This window comes from Euleptes europaea, chromosome 3, assembly GCF_029931775.1.
Source record: "Euleptes europaea isolate rEulEur1 chromosome 3, rEulEur1.hap1, whole genome shotgun sequence".
NCBI lineage: Eukaryota > Metazoa > Chordata > Lepidosauria > Squamata > Sphaerodactylidae > Euleptes > Euleptes europaea.
Window position 1 is genome coordinate 230,591 of NC_079314.1, and position 16,498 is coordinate 247,088.

The 16,498-nt window shown below is 52.3% G+C and overlaps 2 protein-coding genes across 2 annotated transcripts; one reads left to right on the forward strand and one right to left on the reverse strand.

Annotated features, from left to right (window-relative positions):
* Positions 1-1,864: 1,864 nt before the first annotated feature.
* LOC130474550 (interferon-inducible GTPase 5-like) lies at positions 1,865-5,080 on the reverse strand. The gene is made up of 2 exons (XM_056846216.1): positions 4,458-5,080; positions 1,865-3,077 (listed from the first exon to the last, which is right to left on the reverse strand). Exons 1-2 carry the CDS (start codon positions 5,048-5,050, stop codon positions 1,874-1,876), a joined length of 1,797 nt encoding a protein of 598 aa, XP_056702194.1. The 5' UTR covers positions 5,051-5,080; the 3' UTR covers positions 1,865-1,873.
* Positions 5,081-12,941: 7,861 nt separating this feature from the next.
* On the forward strand, positions 12,942-15,563 carry LOC130475798 (interferon-inducible GTPase 5-like). The gene is made up of 2 exons (XM_056847663.1): positions 12,942-13,634; positions 14,396-15,563. Exons 1-2 carry the CDS (start codon positions 12,943-12,945, stop codon positions 15,561-15,563), a joined length of 1,860 nt encoding a protein of 619 aa, XP_056703641.1. The 5' UTR covers position 12,942.
* The last annotated feature ends 935 nt before the right edge of the window (positions 15,564-16,498 follow it).

Genomic DNA, 16,498 nt, shown 5'->3' on the forward strand with positions numbered 1-16,498 from the left:
CACAGGAGGGAACGATGGAGGGGAGGAATGCATCCTTATGAGTGATCGGGGTCATTTCCTTGGCCTGCATTTTTGCACGTGCTCACACTTTCCTCCCCCCTCTGTTTCACTTGGGCCCTCCAACCACCAGGGCTGCAACGTCTGCAGCTCTGCTCAGACTCACTGCCCTGTTTTCCCCATCAAATAAATGCAAGATACTGCCCTCTGGTGGTATCCTAAAGTATTGCAGGGAGAAGCACACTGCCAGGAGTTCCACAGGGGTGGGGCCTCGTGTCCGTCTCTGCTGGGAACAGCCCAGCTTTGAGCCCAGTGTAGCACCTTAAGGACCAACAGGAGCACCCTGAGCTTTGACTCGTGAAAGCTTTATAACCCCCAAAAAACTTGTTGGTCTCTAAGATGCTATTGGATTTGAATCTAACAGTCAGGAGTGAAGACCGCTTTCTTCTTTCATAGTTCAGGATGCAGCTGGACGGAGGAATCATGCAGGGCTTTACCATTCCAGCAAATACTAATTTGCCCTGGGGGTAGGGTTTTTTAAAATCATGTTCTCCTCTTCTTTGTACATTTGCGCTTAGCCAGCCTAAAGCAGTGGGTTGGAACTGACAGGTTGCAGGCCCAAACCAGCCCAGAATCACCAATGAGCACTACCAAACAACAGCTGAAATACTGGGGAAATGGATTGTAGGTCCGCAGAGCCAGGCACCATCGCTTTTGCACAGTCTCAGTCAGAGAGAGATCCTTCCTAGCCTTGCTCCCTGGGATCCTTGAGCCAGAGATATCGGGGCCTGCATATGGAGCTGTGCTGACCCAACTCCCACTGACCCAACGCCCACCAAGCCAGCTTGTTATCCAGGCAAACTAGGGAGACAGTGGACTGGCTGTTAGGCGTTTCCCTCTCCCTGGCAGCTGCTGTAGTCTCCACAAAAGGGAAAGAACAGTAAAGCGGATTCTGCAGCTAGCTCCCTTCCCCAAAATAATGTCAGGCTGAGCACAGCAGAAGGGAAGGAGTGGGAGAAGAGGAAGGGTGCAAGGGGCATTGTGGAGAGGCTCGGATCACTGCCCTAATATCAACACCAGTCTCTTGGGCCTCTGCCTCAAGTTATGACACATTTGAATAAATAAATAGAATAAAACACACACAGGCCTTTTATGCTTTCACAGTTTCCTCACGTCTAACTTCTTGTTTCTTTGGGGGAAGGGGGTTAGTTATGCACATGTTTTGCTCCCTCTAGTGGTCAATTTGATATAACACCAGCTTTTATGAAGCACAAAGAGCTGCTGATTTAAACTACAGGGAGAAACACTTCATTTAAAGCTGTGTGATGTTGAATCAACCCTCAGAGGGAGCAAAACGTGTGCATAACTGGTTAAAAAACCCCCACAAAGAAACAGGAAGTTAGATGCGAGGAAACTGAGAATTCATAAAAGGCCACAAGCCTCCCTGCAATATCTTGAACTGTCCTGTGTGTTCTAAGAAGCCACAGAGCCCTTTGGACTCAAGCAGATGGTTTGCAAAGGGCTCATAAACAGCCAAATATCTGGCTGCCCAAAGCAAGCGAGTATCTTCTGCAGGCAGGGGAACTTTAGTCAGAGGATCTGGTTCTTCTTGCCCCCACCCCTCACTGTCACCACATTACAGGGAATTATGGGACCTTCCAGTTCATTTACTCGAAAGGAAATTGCATGTAGAAAGCTGCTGCCCCCACTATTCTTGATGATGGGTTTAACTCATTCCAGTAACAAACTATAGCCATGCTAGGGTATGGATTCCTCGTGGATTCCTGAAGCAGTGACACAGAGGTCAGCTGAGATTAAACTAGGCTGGGGAACAGCTGCGAAGGGTCCTGAGGAGGGCCATCTTTCTCTAGCTGCTTCAGACTTCACTGTCAAAGGCTTTCAGGAGGACCCTCTGGGAGTCACTGGCAAGCTCTTCCAAGCACTGGCTCAACATGGAGTAGGTAGAGTGGAAGGAAATACCCCCAGCAGCCAGGGCTCCATAAACCGGGATACGGTGGAGAAGGAAATCAGCCACCATCAAGCCTGCCCCAGTGGCCTTCCCTAACAGCTTGACCACCACATCCCTGTTGATAGTGCGGCCTAGAGTGCTGTGCACTTCGGTCCGCAAAACCTCCAGGGGTTTTCTGGAGCGCTCCGCTAGCCGCGTCAAGGAGGCCGCGTCTAAACCAAAGTCCTGGCGGTAGGTGGAGAGCTTCCTCAACAAGATGGAGACGTCGCAGGTGAAGGCCAAGCCCGGCAAAGGAACAGCAGCCACCAAGCAGGATACCAAGGCGACCTTCCAAACCTCCTGGTGAAGGAGCTGTCTCTTCTTCTCTATGATCGCCAAGGAGACGTTGGGCAGGGACAACAGGAAAGCGTGGCGTTTGTGGCTCGGCAGTTCCTGCTCCAAAGTTTCCTCAAAGGTGTGGAAGTCAAACTTGTTGATCTCAAAGCTACTGAGCAGGAAAACCTTGGTGTCTCCAAGCCCAGCCTTGGCTAGCTTCTCGTGGCAGTCGTTCCGGATCTCCTCCAACACAGCCTCTTCAGTGGGTGGGTTCTTCCTCCTCGCCATGGCCTCCAGATCGTTGTCCACCTTGGTGCGCACAAAGTAGAACCTCTTGCCCGCTCCCACAATGGCTTGAGCCAAAAGGATGTGGTTCTCCTTAAATCTCTCAGAGGCCAGGATGATGAAGAAATCATAGCGAGAGAACTCCACGGCTTCCAAGTAGTGATCCGCTTGGAAGTTGGGCGTGCCGATGCCTGGGAGGTCCCACAGGATGACATTGGGGTAACTGGGGTAGGAGTAGGGCGTGGGTTGGGCTGTGGTCTCGGTCACACCTGTCGCAGCCGCTTCCTCGTCCTCATCACTCAAGCCCCTCAAGGCATTGACAAATGTGGACTTGCCAGCACCAGATTCCCCGGTGATGGCAATATCGAGCTGGGCATTCCAGATAGTCTCCAGGCTGCACTGGATTCGTGTCACCACCTCAGAAAGGCCTCCCAGCTCGTAGGCCTCCTGGATCTCTGCAATCTCCTTCTCGGTGATCAGTTCAAAACCTATGCGAGCAGGTTTCAGGATCCTGTGGAAAGAAAGAGGGGAACTCAAGGTGTGGACTGTAAGCCAGGATGGATATCACATGGCTACAATCAGAAGCACTGGGGTTTGTCCATGCTTCATAGCCCACATTTAGCCATCTAACATGACAACAGCCCTGACAACTATAAAGGGGCCGTGGCTCAGTAGCAGAGCATCTGCTTGGCATGCAGAAGGTCCCAGGTTCATTCCTCAGCATCTCCAGCTAAAAGAACCAGGTCATAGATGATGTCATAGGTGCCACCCGTGATGTGCAAGACCTCAGCCCGAGACCCTGGAGAGCCACTTTCAGTCTGAGTAGACAATACTGACTTTAATAGACTTAATGCGTTCAGATAAACAGACTGTATTTACATATGTGAGATAGAAATTTTTCCATGGGAAAATATAGCAATTTTCCACCTCACATCACTGGCTACATTAAGTACTAAAGTGACATAACTGAGTTAGTGTGACATTAGTACAGAGGGTTGGATACTTCTGCTAGGTTTTCCTTCAAGAGAGAAAGACTTCCTCCAATGGAGACTGATTTTCCTGATGGAGAAAGGCTTCTTTTATTGGAGAAAAGTCTTTCTTTATTGAAGGATGCCTTTGTGTCTTGGCAAAAGACTTGGTGGAAGGAAATCACAGGAGCTCACCCAGTGGCTTCAGAAAAGTGGACTTGGGTGATTCAGCAAACTAGGCTGTTACGGAAAGACAGTTCTGAGGGATCTCCAGAAGTGATTCTTTTCAGCTGACGTTGTCATAATAACTATGTAAAAAATGCTGTTGATCCTGATTGGCCCAAGTGGGTTGCTCCTTCGCAATAGATGCTGTTTACCTAGGGAGGAGGCACTTTTACCCATCCCAGGCTCAAAATGTAGAAGCTGCAGGGATATTCAGGAGTGGATCATCCCAGCAATTTTAAAACATGAAGATCTGCTAGGGTTGCCAACCTCAAGGTGCAGCCAGGAGATCTCCAGAAATTACACCTGATCTCCTGACAACAGAGATCAGTCCCCCTGGAAGAAAATGATAGCTTTTTTTGGGGGGTGGACTCTATAATGACACCCTCCCCTCCCCAAACACCACCCTCCCAAGGCTCTACCGCCAATCTCCAGGAATCCTAAGGTCAATCCTAAGGTCAGCCCTTGGAGGTCCCTTACTCAGACCAAAGCTGTGCAGGAAGAAAGGAGAAGTTTAACTCTTGCATGTGGTTCTGCTGATCCAATCCTATTCCCCTACCCCTTGTAATTAGCACCATGGTGAAAGTAAATACAAACCCGGGTCTCTTTATCCCTGATCACAGTCCCATCCTGTTTTCTCAAAAGCAGGCACCACAAAGGCCTGCCAGAGATTTCCGTGGCAAGCAAGCCGTTTTACTGACCTCTCATATACTCGTACATCTTTCAGCAACGCTTCTCGCAGTTGGGGGCAGTCCAGCGCATAGGGCTCAAATGCAGAGATCAGGAACACAAAGGGCTCTCCAAGGCTGTGGGCCCCCAGCGACTCCGCGCAGACTCCCCGCAGGGCCTTGAGTACCTCGGACCGGTCATAGTGTTCCCCCATCAGCCTCTTGAGGGTATGCACCTCCAAGTCAGCCTTGGTACGGGAAAAATAGACCTTCTTGCCAGCCGCTCGGACCTCCCCGGCAAGGCGAGCGTGGACCTCGTCAAACTTGCCGTCCGTCACCATGACAAACATGTCTGCCTCACCCAGCCACCGCTCTGCTTGTCCTTCTCCCACCAATTCCAACTCCCATATCAGTAAGTTAGGGTGGGATGGATCAGGGTACATGATGGGACACCCCGATTTAGCTGGGGCCTCCACCGGCGCAGCTCCAACATCCCCTTCTGCCATCCCTCGCACGGCATTAAGAAGGGCCGACTTGCCCACGCCCGGCTTGCCCACGAGGACCACAGACACGTCCCCCTGCTCGGGGGAACCCGGAGTGGAGCTCTGAGGGGTCTTGAGAGGCATTCTGGACACAGGAAAAGGGTTTCCCCAAAAGATGCTGTGGAAATATAAAGAAAGGGAAAACATGGAGTTTTTGCCCAGAGGCCAGCGTCAAACACAACAAGCTTTGCCAGGTTACATTTTAAGCCTATTTTCTGTCATACATTCAGGTTGCCAAAATGGAACTAGCTGGCCTCCAGCCGAGAACATGTCGCAGGAACGCTTTCTACCAATGTCTCTGCTCGCTACTGAAGATGAGACACATATGCGCCCTCCATCCAGTGCAAACAAAGCGCTATCAGCTCAAATCACTCCACTGTTTGTTTGCACCATGACTCTTCTGGTGGTGGTGGTGGTCGTCATCATCATCGTCGTCGTCATCATCATCATCAGAAGAGATGGTTTCTAAATGCCGACTTTTTCTACCATTTAAGGAAGAATCAAACCGGCTTACAATCACCTTCCCTTCCCTTCCCCACAACAAACACCGTGAGGTAGGTGGGGCTGAGAGAGTGTGACTAGCTCAAGGTCACCCAGCTGGCTTAATGTGTAGGAGTGGGGTTCTCCAGATTAGCCTCCGCCACTCACATGGAGTAATGAGGACTCAAACCCGATTCTCCAGATCAGACTCCACCACTCCAAACCACCACTCTTAGCCACTACACCATGCTGGCTCTCTAATCAAAGAACGCAATAAAAAGGGTAAGGAAAGCCTGTGTTGTTAATGGAGGCACAGGCTTAAAATAAATCACTCAGTGACCAGCGTGGTGTAGCGGTTAAGAGTGACCGATTCTAATCTGAAGAATCGGGTTTGATTCCCCACTCCTCCACATGAAGCCTGCTGGGTGACCTTGGGCTAGTCACAGTTCTCTCTGAACTCTCTCATCCTCACCTATCTCACAAGGTGTCCGTTGTGGGGAGAGGAAAGGAAGGTGATTGTAAACCGGTTTGAGACTCCTTAAAGGTAGAGAAAATTGGGGTATAAAAACCAACTCTTCTTCTTCTATTAGCCTTTTAAAAGAGGCCTTGACCATTTTTCTTTGGATTTACAAGATACCCCAAAAATTTAGGAGCCAGGTTTATATTTTAGCCTTTAGTATACTACTGTGTATAGCTTGCTGAAACTAGGATCGTACTACAGAATTGTGCATCATTTAACATGTCATGTCAAAACTTACGCTTTGCTTCTGGTTGATTCTACAACCCTGATTGTATTGAATTGTTAACTGAATGTCCCACCTCTCAATTATATCAACTCACTCTGTGTAATCTGCCTTGAGTCCAAGTGAGAAAGACGGACTATAAAGATTGTAAATAAATAAATAAAATGTATATTTTAATAACCACGTGTTGTAATTATTGCTACCACAAAACCTAATTCTAAACTCTTCATAGTTTCTTGTCATTTTTAAAAAAGCTATAACAAGTGTTGCAGTGTATAAATAAATATGTAGGGCCCCCTGACCTGGATGACTCCTGCCAGCCCAACCTTGTCACATCTCTGAAGCTAAGCAAGGTGGGCCCTGGTTAGTACTCAGATGGGAGGGTCACCAAGGAAATCTAGGGCTGCTATGCAGAGGTCGGTGCTTTTTAAAAAGGCAGCTCGACCAGTTTCCACCTACTGAACCTCTCTTGTATTGAGATGTCGCCATAAGTCGACTGCGACTTGACAACAAACTGTTTGTCATCATACACACAGAAAAGCTGACCTCTATCCCTCACCCAAATAAGCTTTGTATTTCTACTCAGAATCAAAAAGAGGCATTTACTATAATAAATGTCTGCTGAAAATTTTAGGTGCTACAATTAAATTTCTAGCCACCATGGCAGCCTGGTGTCTAGGATTTGTTGAGCGCTGTTTTAAAGCTTAAATTCCAGACAAGCAGCCTGTACTTCAGTCTGTAGCAGTGAAATTCAGGAGGAGTCTAGAGGCACTGTAAAGACTAAATACATTTATTCCAGCACATTTTTTTTATGCTGGAATGAATTTAGTTAGTCCTTAAGGTGTCACCGGACTCCTGTCTAATTTGGCCACCTGCTACTAGTGACGTGCTTCTTAACAAGGCAGCTCAACCAGTTTCCACCTGCTGTTCTCCTTCAATGCCACTTTCCCATCACCTAACCCTTACATAAGCACACTTCTGAGAGATGTTTCCTGTTCGGCTAGCGGGCGGCAAGAACCTTCTAATCCAGCCCAAGTGAGCCAATTATGCAAAACCTATCATTTATTTCAGCATCCAAGATCCAGGTTTTGACTGAATAAAGAAAGAACAAAAAGGAGATGCAGAGGACTTATTAGCAACATCTTGCTCCTAAGTGTGGAGTCCCAGACCTGGATTAATGTCACCGTGTCCTATTAAACGAATACTAAGAAGGCATAATTTTAAAAGATTGACATAACAAATCAGCAAAACAGGCACCCATAATTCAGCAAAATTGGCTGCCGCCGAATGACAGGTACAAGAGCTTTCTGGAGATTAAATTGTTCAGCTAACGGCTAGGCAAACAGGAAAAACTTTAGGTAATCGGGATTTCTGTGTTACGAGGGGCCTTCTTGAGGAATGGTAATGAACACCGTCTTCCTCCCGGAGGCCGATTTATCTGCCTCAGCAGAAAGGTCAGGGCCCTTCCTACCACCAACACAACTCTAATAACAGCCAAAACTCATGATGATATAACCAGCTGGGAACTCGGAGGCCTTTTTCGCGTGGCCGTTTCCCTCGCGGTCACCCCTCGGACGACTTTGGGTCGTCGTTTGGATTTTGGGTGCCGTTTCTGACAGTCTAGCGGTCGCCTCGCTCTCCCCTGGCGTGAGCGGGCAAAATGTAGGGAAATGCGGGGGGGGGGAGTGAGGAGACCTCTCACGGTTGCAAACGGCACGCAAAAGCCAAACGACGAAGTCCGAGGGGTGACCGCGAGGGAAACGGCCACGCAAAAAAGGCCTCCCCCAAAAGTTCCTCATTCGTCCCTGAGACTAAGAGCATCACCCAATCAACCCTTATCCTTGGCTTGTGGTGGAGGCCTGGTACATCCTTGTGCCTCTGCAGGCGGCGGAGCTGCTTCCCTCTGTGATCCAAACTGCCGTGGAGAACCCTAATCCAGACTGGCGCCACGATGCGAGCGGGGGGGGGTGTGTGGGGGTGTGGGGGTGGGTGGCAGACATGCTTTAAATACACACACACACCCCACACACCCCCTGCCCTGCTGACCAAAGCCCAGCCAAACGCAGGCCCGCTCCCCCTCCCTTCCTTCTGTGACTAGAGACAGAAACGGGTGCATCAGTCGGGGGAGACCATACGGGGTGCGGGGGGTGGGGGGGCACCAGTTGACAGCCCCCCAAGCATGCCACTGCCTCCGTTTCCGTTGGGGCCCTGCAGAGCGGCTGTTCCCCCCACCCGGGGGGGGGCTTATCTCCTAGCATCCCACCGGGCCCCAGCTCGGCCCTCAACGTGGCCGCCCACCCGCTGTCTCCCCCCCCCCCTTCTAGTTCAGGACTGCCGACCTCCTGCAAAATCCCACCGGGCCCCAGGGGCCAGGTTCCCCTGGGGAAAATGGACGCGGTCTTTTTTGGGGGGGGGGACTCTGCGGCACTGCCCCCCCCGCTGAGCTCCCTGGCCCCACGCAAGCCCCGGCAGCCCCCCTCCCCCCCCTCCCCCCGCTCTGGCTGCACTGGGCTTCCGAGGGAGGCCCTCCGTAGGGTCGCCAGGTCCCTCTTCGCCCCCGGCGGGAGGTTTTTTGGGGGCGGAGCCTGAGGAGGGGAGGGACTTCCATAGAGTCCAATGGCCCAAGCGGCCATTTTCTCCAGGCGAACGGATCTCTATGGGCTGGAGATCCGATCTCCTGCTAGGGCCTGGAGGTTGGCAACCCCTCACCCGACGCTCCCACACGAGGCAGAAACTGCCGCCCCCCCCCCGAACCCCCGCCCCCCAACAGGCCTTTTCACCCTTGGGGACACAAAAAGGGAAACGGCCCCATGCCAGGGCCCGGGGGGGGGCGGCGGCAGTTGGTGCCCCTCAGCATCCCCCCCCTCACCCCCCCCTTTACCCGCTCCGCAGCTGCCGGCCGGCCGCAGCCCCCCCGCCTCCTCCTCTCCCTCCTCCTCCCCCCCCGCCGCGTGACAGGAGACGTCAGAGGGCGGGGCGCGGCGGCGGCGGCGGCGGCGGAAGAGGGAGGAGCCTCCCGCCCTCCCCCCCCCGTCGGTTTCCGACTCCTCCGGCCGCGGCTGGCGGGGGCCCCAGGCGAGGAGCGCCCGAGTCCGCCCCTCCCCCCCCGCGCCTGCCGGAGCCAGAAGGTGCGACCCGGGCGAGAGGGGGGGGCGGGGGGCCTCCTGATGGGCCTGGGTTTGGGGGGATCTCTGGCGGGGGGGGGGCGGGCGGGACGGGGGGCAGGAGGCAGGACACCGTTCCGGAGAGAGGGGCTGGGGTCGAAGCCTCGGTAGGCTACATTTACTGGGGGGGGGTTCCTTCCTCCTCTAAGGCGACCCCCCACCCCCACCCCGCTCCGGGCCGAGGGGCCCCTTGCAGCGCCGGGCGGGCTCCGGCGCCCGAGCGCAGGGGCGGCCCTCCAAAGCCTAGGCGTGGGTTTCCGGGAAGGGCGGGGGAGCGGGAGCGCTGCCGGGCCTCGGACCCCTTTGTTCCGAGGGCCGCACGGGTCGCTTGGTCGGGCCCGCGGGGCACAGCAATCAATAACATGAATGAAAGGAACAAACAAACACCAGGACAGCCTTGGAAAGCTCTGGTATTAAAATCCCCCACCACCCCCCTCCCTCCCCCCCCCCGTGTAGGACCCCCCCCCTTTTGCCTTTTGCGGCCCCACACAGCCTGGGACCCTTCTTTACCGGCTGAGCAGGCCTCATCCGCACAGCCAGGATCCGGACGGACCTGACAGCCACCTTGCGGGCATCACTCACGGGCCTTTCTGGTGGCCCACTGTACCCAACGGCATTAAAAATATGGCTGGAAATGACATCCAGGCTATGTGCCTAAAGTGTATATAAGACACAAATGAATTTTGTGTTTAGGCTTGGGTCCCATCCCCAAGATATCTCATTACATATATGTAAATATTCCAAAATATGGAAAGATCCGAAATACGGACCACTTCTGGTCCCAAGCAGTCTGGATAAAGGATACTTGACCTGTAGTTTGTTTTGCTGGCTGCTGTATAACATTTCCTATCGCTACCTGTTCGGAACCCTTTCCCCATTGCCAAGAAACAAAGACGTGGCACGTGCACATGACAAGATGCTTGTACACGTGCCTGAATGCCATGCCACCCAGTGTTTACTTAAGCGACAGCATTTCTACCCCTCTTCATACAGTGAAGGCTGCCCCCCCCTCCCCAGTCTAAAGCCGGCTGGCCCATACGGTTCTCTCGCCTCCCCAGCCCTCCTCGCACTGGCGTTTTGTTTCCCACATAACTGGGAGCAAAGGTTGTCGTGGCTCTTTCGAGTGAAACGAAGGCAAACCCAAATGAAGTCGTTGCAAACAAAACCCCAATGCCACACCCTCGGAGAGAAGCCTCACTTTTGTTTGGTTTTGCATAACCCTCCTTCTTCTGCAGCTAGTAGCAATGGGGAAAGGGACTTTGGGGCCTTTTATGCATTGGGCACTTTGACTTACTTCCTCTGCTGGTCCAACTGGGTTTTTCGTTGGGGTTATGCATGAGTTTTCTGTCCCTTAGAGAAGACCTCGCGCCCAGTCCGCACAATGTCTGGGTCTTCCCAATCCTTTGATCTCCCCTGAGATCAGCCCAGGCCATATCATCCCCATTTCCATGCATAAGCCATAGTGTGGGAGAGGGGAGCTGGAGGTGACATTTTTCTCATAGTAAGCACTACAGCCAATTACAAAGCAGCGTTTTCAAGGGGCAGGGACTCAGACGCTTCCGGATTTCTGCTGGTTATTCTGCAGTACTCTGGAAGCCCCAGGACTTTCTCCAGGGCAAACAACAACATGCAGAGCATTTTTTGGATTTGGAACAGAAAAGTGTAGGTCAAGAGAGCCTTCAACCCCAGGTAAAACTCCCATGCATAAAAGACCTTTTTGTGTCCTTGTGCTTATGCCGGAGACCAAAAGAGGAGGAGGAGACATAGAAGGGCGCATCTCGCTGCCCTTTACTGAAACACCTTCCTAGTCAATTTGATTTGCAGTGAAGCCCAAAAGAGAGGGGGGGGAGTAGGGCGAGGTGATGGAGGCAACAAACGGGATCCTGGCTGCCGGCAAGCTGAATGAGTCAGTCTCCTGCTCCTCTCCGGCACTTCCTTGGAGGACAAAAGAAATGCCAGGCTCACTGCAGGGGAGAGAACAGTGAAGAGGGCAGACCAAGACGCTTTTGGAGTGGAAAAGCAGAACGCTGCAGGGCATCTCTTTTGCCGCTTGACCTCACCAGCCTCTTCTAGCATCACCAGCTCCCCGCTCCATTCCGCTAGCCACAAGTGTGTGCAAGCCCAAACCTGAGTCTTTTACTTTTCTGTCTGTAAGAGCCTCCTCCAACCCTCTTCCCACTGCTGCGTGGTGTAGTGGTTTAAGAGCGGTAGTTTGGAGAGGTGGTCTCTAATCTGGCAAACCGGGTTGGTTTCCCCATTCCTACACATGAAGCGTGCTAGGTGACCTTGAGCTAGTCACAGTTCTGAACTCTCTCAGCCTCACCTATCTCACAAGGTGTCTGTTGCAGGGAGGGGAAGGGAAGGAGATTGTAAGCCGGTTTGATTCTCCTTTTTAAAAGGTAGAGAAAGTTGGCATATAAAAAACAGCTGCTGTTCTTTTTGCCTTGTTGCTCCCGGGGCGGGGGGGGGGGGCGGCTGCGCTCCTGCCTTTTCCCACCAAAAATGGGTGAGTGATTCCGACTCCGAATTAAGCACAGCTCCTCAAGTGACTGGTAAGAGCTGGTCTCTGCCCCTCCACTCCATTCTGAACTCCCTGGCTCTTCAGATCTACTCTTCTTGTCTGCTCCAGCCTCCACATGGAGGCCAGAGCCAGCAGGCAGCGGTGGGGGGGCTGCTGCCTCGGCTGGCTCGCAGGCCAGAAAACAGCCCTCAAGGGACCGGATCTGGCCCGCGGGCCGTATATTTGATACCCCTGCTTTAGGGGAATGCAGCAAGACCGTGTTGATCCCTTGGGAAAGGGTTGCATTTGCATTTATTTCTATCCCACTTTTCTCCCACGTGGGACTATAGCGGCTTAGAACATTGTTCTCCCCGCCTCCATTTTCTCACAACAACCCTGTGAGGTGGGCCAGGCTGAGAGTTTGTTTATGACGGGCACAAGATCACCTAGCAAGCTTTCTTGGTAGAAGTGGGGATTGGAAACCAGGTCGCCCAGGGTCCTAGTCTATCGTTGTATTTTCTACACCGCACTGGGTTGGCCTGAAGGAGTAGAAGTCAAGGCTCTCTTGCATGCAGTTTCCTGAAGTGGAACTGGATCAAGTAGAGGCAGGGCTTTACAGTTATTAAAACTGAAGATTTGGCTTAGCTTTCCTTTCAGATTTTTAAACGAAAGAACCCACTGATCCTGGCTGCAGAGGAGGAGAGTTGCCACATTCTGTTTCTTTTAGAAAAGCAACAGGCAGGAATCAAACAGGTTCAGCCTTTGAATTGTGACTTCCTCTCTGACACTGCAAGAAGAATTTCTATGATGCGGGAAGATTATGTTATTTTATATATATTATTTATATATAATTTTATATATTATATTTTATTATATTGATTATATGTTGTGAGCCTCCATGAGCCCAGCTTTGGCCTGGGACCGAGGGTGGGGTATAAAATGAATGAATGAATGCAGAAGCAAGAGAGGGCTTGATAAACAACTGCCTGGGCCTCCCTAGGGAGCCTCACTTAACATGTTGAGAACTTACACACACGCACTCCAGGGGCTGCGTAATACCTCTTTCTTCCCTCACCTTGCAGTTCCATCATGGCCAGTTCCTCCTGCCTGGACGAATCGCAGCTGAGAAACCTGAAGGCCCAGTATGAGGCCCAGAACGCCAGCGCCGCCGCCTCCCAAATCCAGGCGCTGGTGGATTGCATTAACGCCCTCAAGATAAAAGTTGGCATCCTGGGGGCGCGCGGAGCAGGGGTGAGCACGCTGATTCAGGCTCTGTTGGACAAACCTCGCCGGGTGAGTGACCCGTGGGCCTACTTCCAGGAGACTCCGGAGCCCACCAAACAGCTAGTGATGCACGTTCACCCGACCTACCCCAACCTCACCCTTTGTGACCTCCCCGGCTTCGAGGTATCCGAGAAACCGGCCGCATATCTCAAGCGCTTGGGCGACCTGAGCAAGTACAGCTGCTTCGTGGTGGTGGTGGCCGGAAACTTGGCAGATACCCACCTGCAGATCCTCAAGGCCCTCAAGCAGAAGGGGAAGATGTTCCTCCTGGCCCGCACCAAAGTGGATTTGGATCTGCACACGGCCGAGAGGCGGCTCCGCTTCAAATTCAACCCCTGCCAGCAACTGAGGGTGATCCGGAAGGAGCTGAGGGAGACGTTGGCCAAGAACGGGATGGACACCAAGAGGGTGTTCCTGGTGTCGGGGCTAGAGACGGAGAAATACGAGTTCACCTGCTTTGAGGATAGCTTGGAAGGGGAGGTGCTCAGCTTGAAGAGGTGAGGAAGGAAGGTGGGGACCTTGGTGATAACCAAGGCTTCTGGGGTATTGATAAGCTTTGCACCCAAACTACCAAAGCTAACTTGGACAGGCACACATGAAGCTGCCTTATCTTAAATCAGACCCTTGGTCCATCAATGCCAGTATTGTCTAAGACTGGTGGTGGCTCTCCAGGGTCTCAGGAAAAGGTCTTGTACATCACCTACTGCCTGGTCCCTTTCACTGGAGATACTGGGGATTGAACCTGGGACCTTCTGTATGCCAAGTAGATGCTCTGCCAATGAGCCACAGCCCCTTCCTAACAAATGAACAGATGAAGTTGCCTTAGTCTTAATCAGACCCTTGGTCCATCAAGGTCAGTATTGTCTGTTCAGACTGGCAGCTGCTTTTCAGGCTCTCAGGCAGAGGTATGTCATACCACCTACTCCCTTGTCCTTTTAACTGGAGATGCCAGGGATTGAACCTGGGACCTTCTGCATGTCATGCAGAGGCTCTTCCATTGAGTCACACACACCCTCTCCCAAATTTCATGTGTATAAACCTGTTTGAGAATTAAGATCTTCATCAGAGGCCCTTGCTCGGGTTCCCCTTCATTAGAGGCAAGGTGGGTGGTTGAACAAGGTAGGGACTTCTCAGTAGTGGCACCCTGAGTTTGGAATGCTTTTTACCCAGTGCCAGACTTTATTTGTTTCTGGCCCTGGGCTAAGGCCGGAAGACACAGCAGCTTTTTGTAATCCCCTTCTTGATTTTCTCTTCCTAGAAGCTATGACGGGGACCTGGAAGACTTGAAAGTAGTGAGCCAGAAGAAGACCAAGGAGCTGTATAACATCTGCCAGAGTGGCAGCTTGGCTGAAGTCCCAGGCGTGATCTGCTCTGCCTTGGGAGAGCCCTCGCAGATCCGTCTGGATGTTGCCGTAATAGGAGAAGTCGGCTGCGGGAAGTCCTCGCTGGTCAATGCTCTGAGAGGAGTGGCCGCTGGAGAGCCGGGTGCTGCCCCCACCGGGGTGACCGGGACAACGACGAAAGCCACAGCCTACCCGCTTCCATTGGTCCCCTACCTGTACCTCTGGGATCTGCCAGGAGTTGGAGTGATGGAGGAGGATGTGAGCCACCTGGACCTCAGCCACTACGACTTCTTTCTCCTGGTGGCCTCTGAGCGCTATAAGCATGCCCACAGCTGCTTGGCCAGGGCCATCGCCGCAGCCGGGAAGGACGCTTTCTTCATAAGAAGCAAGATAGACGTGGACATGGAGACCCGACCCGGGAGCCAGCCCATCCCTAAAGAAGAGCTGCAGGAAAAGGTGCGGAAGAACTGCATAGAGGCCCTGAAGAAGGATGGCATCCTCTCCCCGCAGGTCTTCCTGGTCTCCAGCCTCATGCACGAAGCCTACGATCTGCCCCTCCTCCAGGAAGCCCTCAGCCATAATGCTCCTGACCTGAAGAGGAGAGCTCTGAAGAGAACCATCCCGACCGTCCTGTCCCGACTGGTAAGGCGGAAGTCCAAAGTGCTGATGAAGGACGTGTGGATGAAGGCCCTGCAGAACTGCCTGTACTGCGTGGAAAAGCCAAACCCAGATGTGGCCGAGAACCTCATGACCACCATCACCAGCTTCTGCATAGACCTCGGCCTGGACGAAGAGTCCTTGGAGCGCACTGCGCGGGTCACCGGCAAAGCGCACCAGCTGCTTCAGGCACAGATCCGAAGTTCCTTTGCTAAGCCACTGGACTCCAAATACATGCTGAGTCTTATCACCAAGCCGGCCTCTCTGTCCAGCTGGGCGTGGAGCTATGTGCCGTACTTGGGCCGGGGGACCAACCTGGAACGTGAGATCTCCTTCGAGTCCACTTATGGGGTGTTGAAGCAAGTCGTGGTGGAATTGTCAGAGGATGCAGAGCGGGTGCTTTGCATGGCACTTGTAGAAGAATAGAGGAATTTTTTTGCGGGGGGGGGGTAAGTAATAGCAACATATCACCTCCCCCTCTGCCTTAATTACATTTGGTAACTGGAGTAGAATTATTCCTGAAAAAACCTAAATGTTACAATATTAAGGGTTCTGAGAACAATGCCGTACAGTGGGTTGGATCTCACAGATACGATCCATTAGTGGAAGTAGTTTTCCTCCAGCGGAAGGAGACATCCCAAAGCCAGATGCTTGGAAGGGTGTCTTCCTTCAAGGGCAATTTACTTCTGCTGGAGCAAAGCTCCTCAGCTAATAAAATAGATCCAGGGGATCCAACCAGTCTGTACTAAAATGGGATCTTGAAGGCCAAGCGTACTTGTGTGTATGCTAGAGGGGTGTGTGGGTTCTCAAAGGCGCAGGAAGTGATGGCAGAAGAGAACCTGGATGTAGAACGAGAGGCCGAGGGCTTTACTGAAGAGCTCAACCTGTATCTGGACCGTACCACTTCAGACTGCGGGTGGGGGCTCTCGTGAATGTTCCTCCCATACAAAACATTCCCCCTTCCCACGGAACACTGGCTTCAGTGTGCTTAAGAAGGGAGCTTTGCTTGCTATTATCTGAGGATGGGTACACATCATTTAAAACAAAATCAAAACCACAAGATGGGGTTGTTCTTGGGACGGATGCCATGTGGGTTGTGGATCTGAATGCCTCTGGCAGGTACAACCCTCACGGCGCATGCACCATCCGCCACAAGAGCAACCTCATCTTATAGTTTTGTTTTAAATGAGGCGCACAATGGAGGGGAGGCATTTTGTTCAGCTCTTACCGGCAATACCACTCTGGTAGATAGAAATTCTGGATGTCCTAACCCTAACCTGAGAAAACGGTGCGGGAATTCCGTTTTTATTTCCTCCTGTCCAGCTCATGAATGTTTTGCATAGCTGTGGCTTGCTCATTGT

Bases quoted from the DNA above. Each gene is read 5' to 3' on its own strand.
- LOC130474550 (XM_056846216.1), bottom strand. From the start codon at position 5,050: ATGCCTCTCAAGACCCCTCAGAGCTCCACTCCGGGTTCCCCCGAGCAG. The intron at 3,078-4,457 runs GTCAGTAAAACG...TTCTTTCCACAG, and splicing joins GATGTACGAGTATATGAGAG to GATCCTGAAACCTGCTCGCA.
- LOC130475798 (XM_056847663.1), top strand. From the start codon at position 12,943: ATGGCCAGTTCCTCCTGCCTGGACGAATCGCAGCTGAGAAACCTGAAG. The intron at 13,635-14,395 runs GTGAGGAAGGAA...TTCTCTTCCTAG, and splicing joins GAGGTGCTCAGCTTGAAGAG to AAGCTATGACGGGGACCTGG.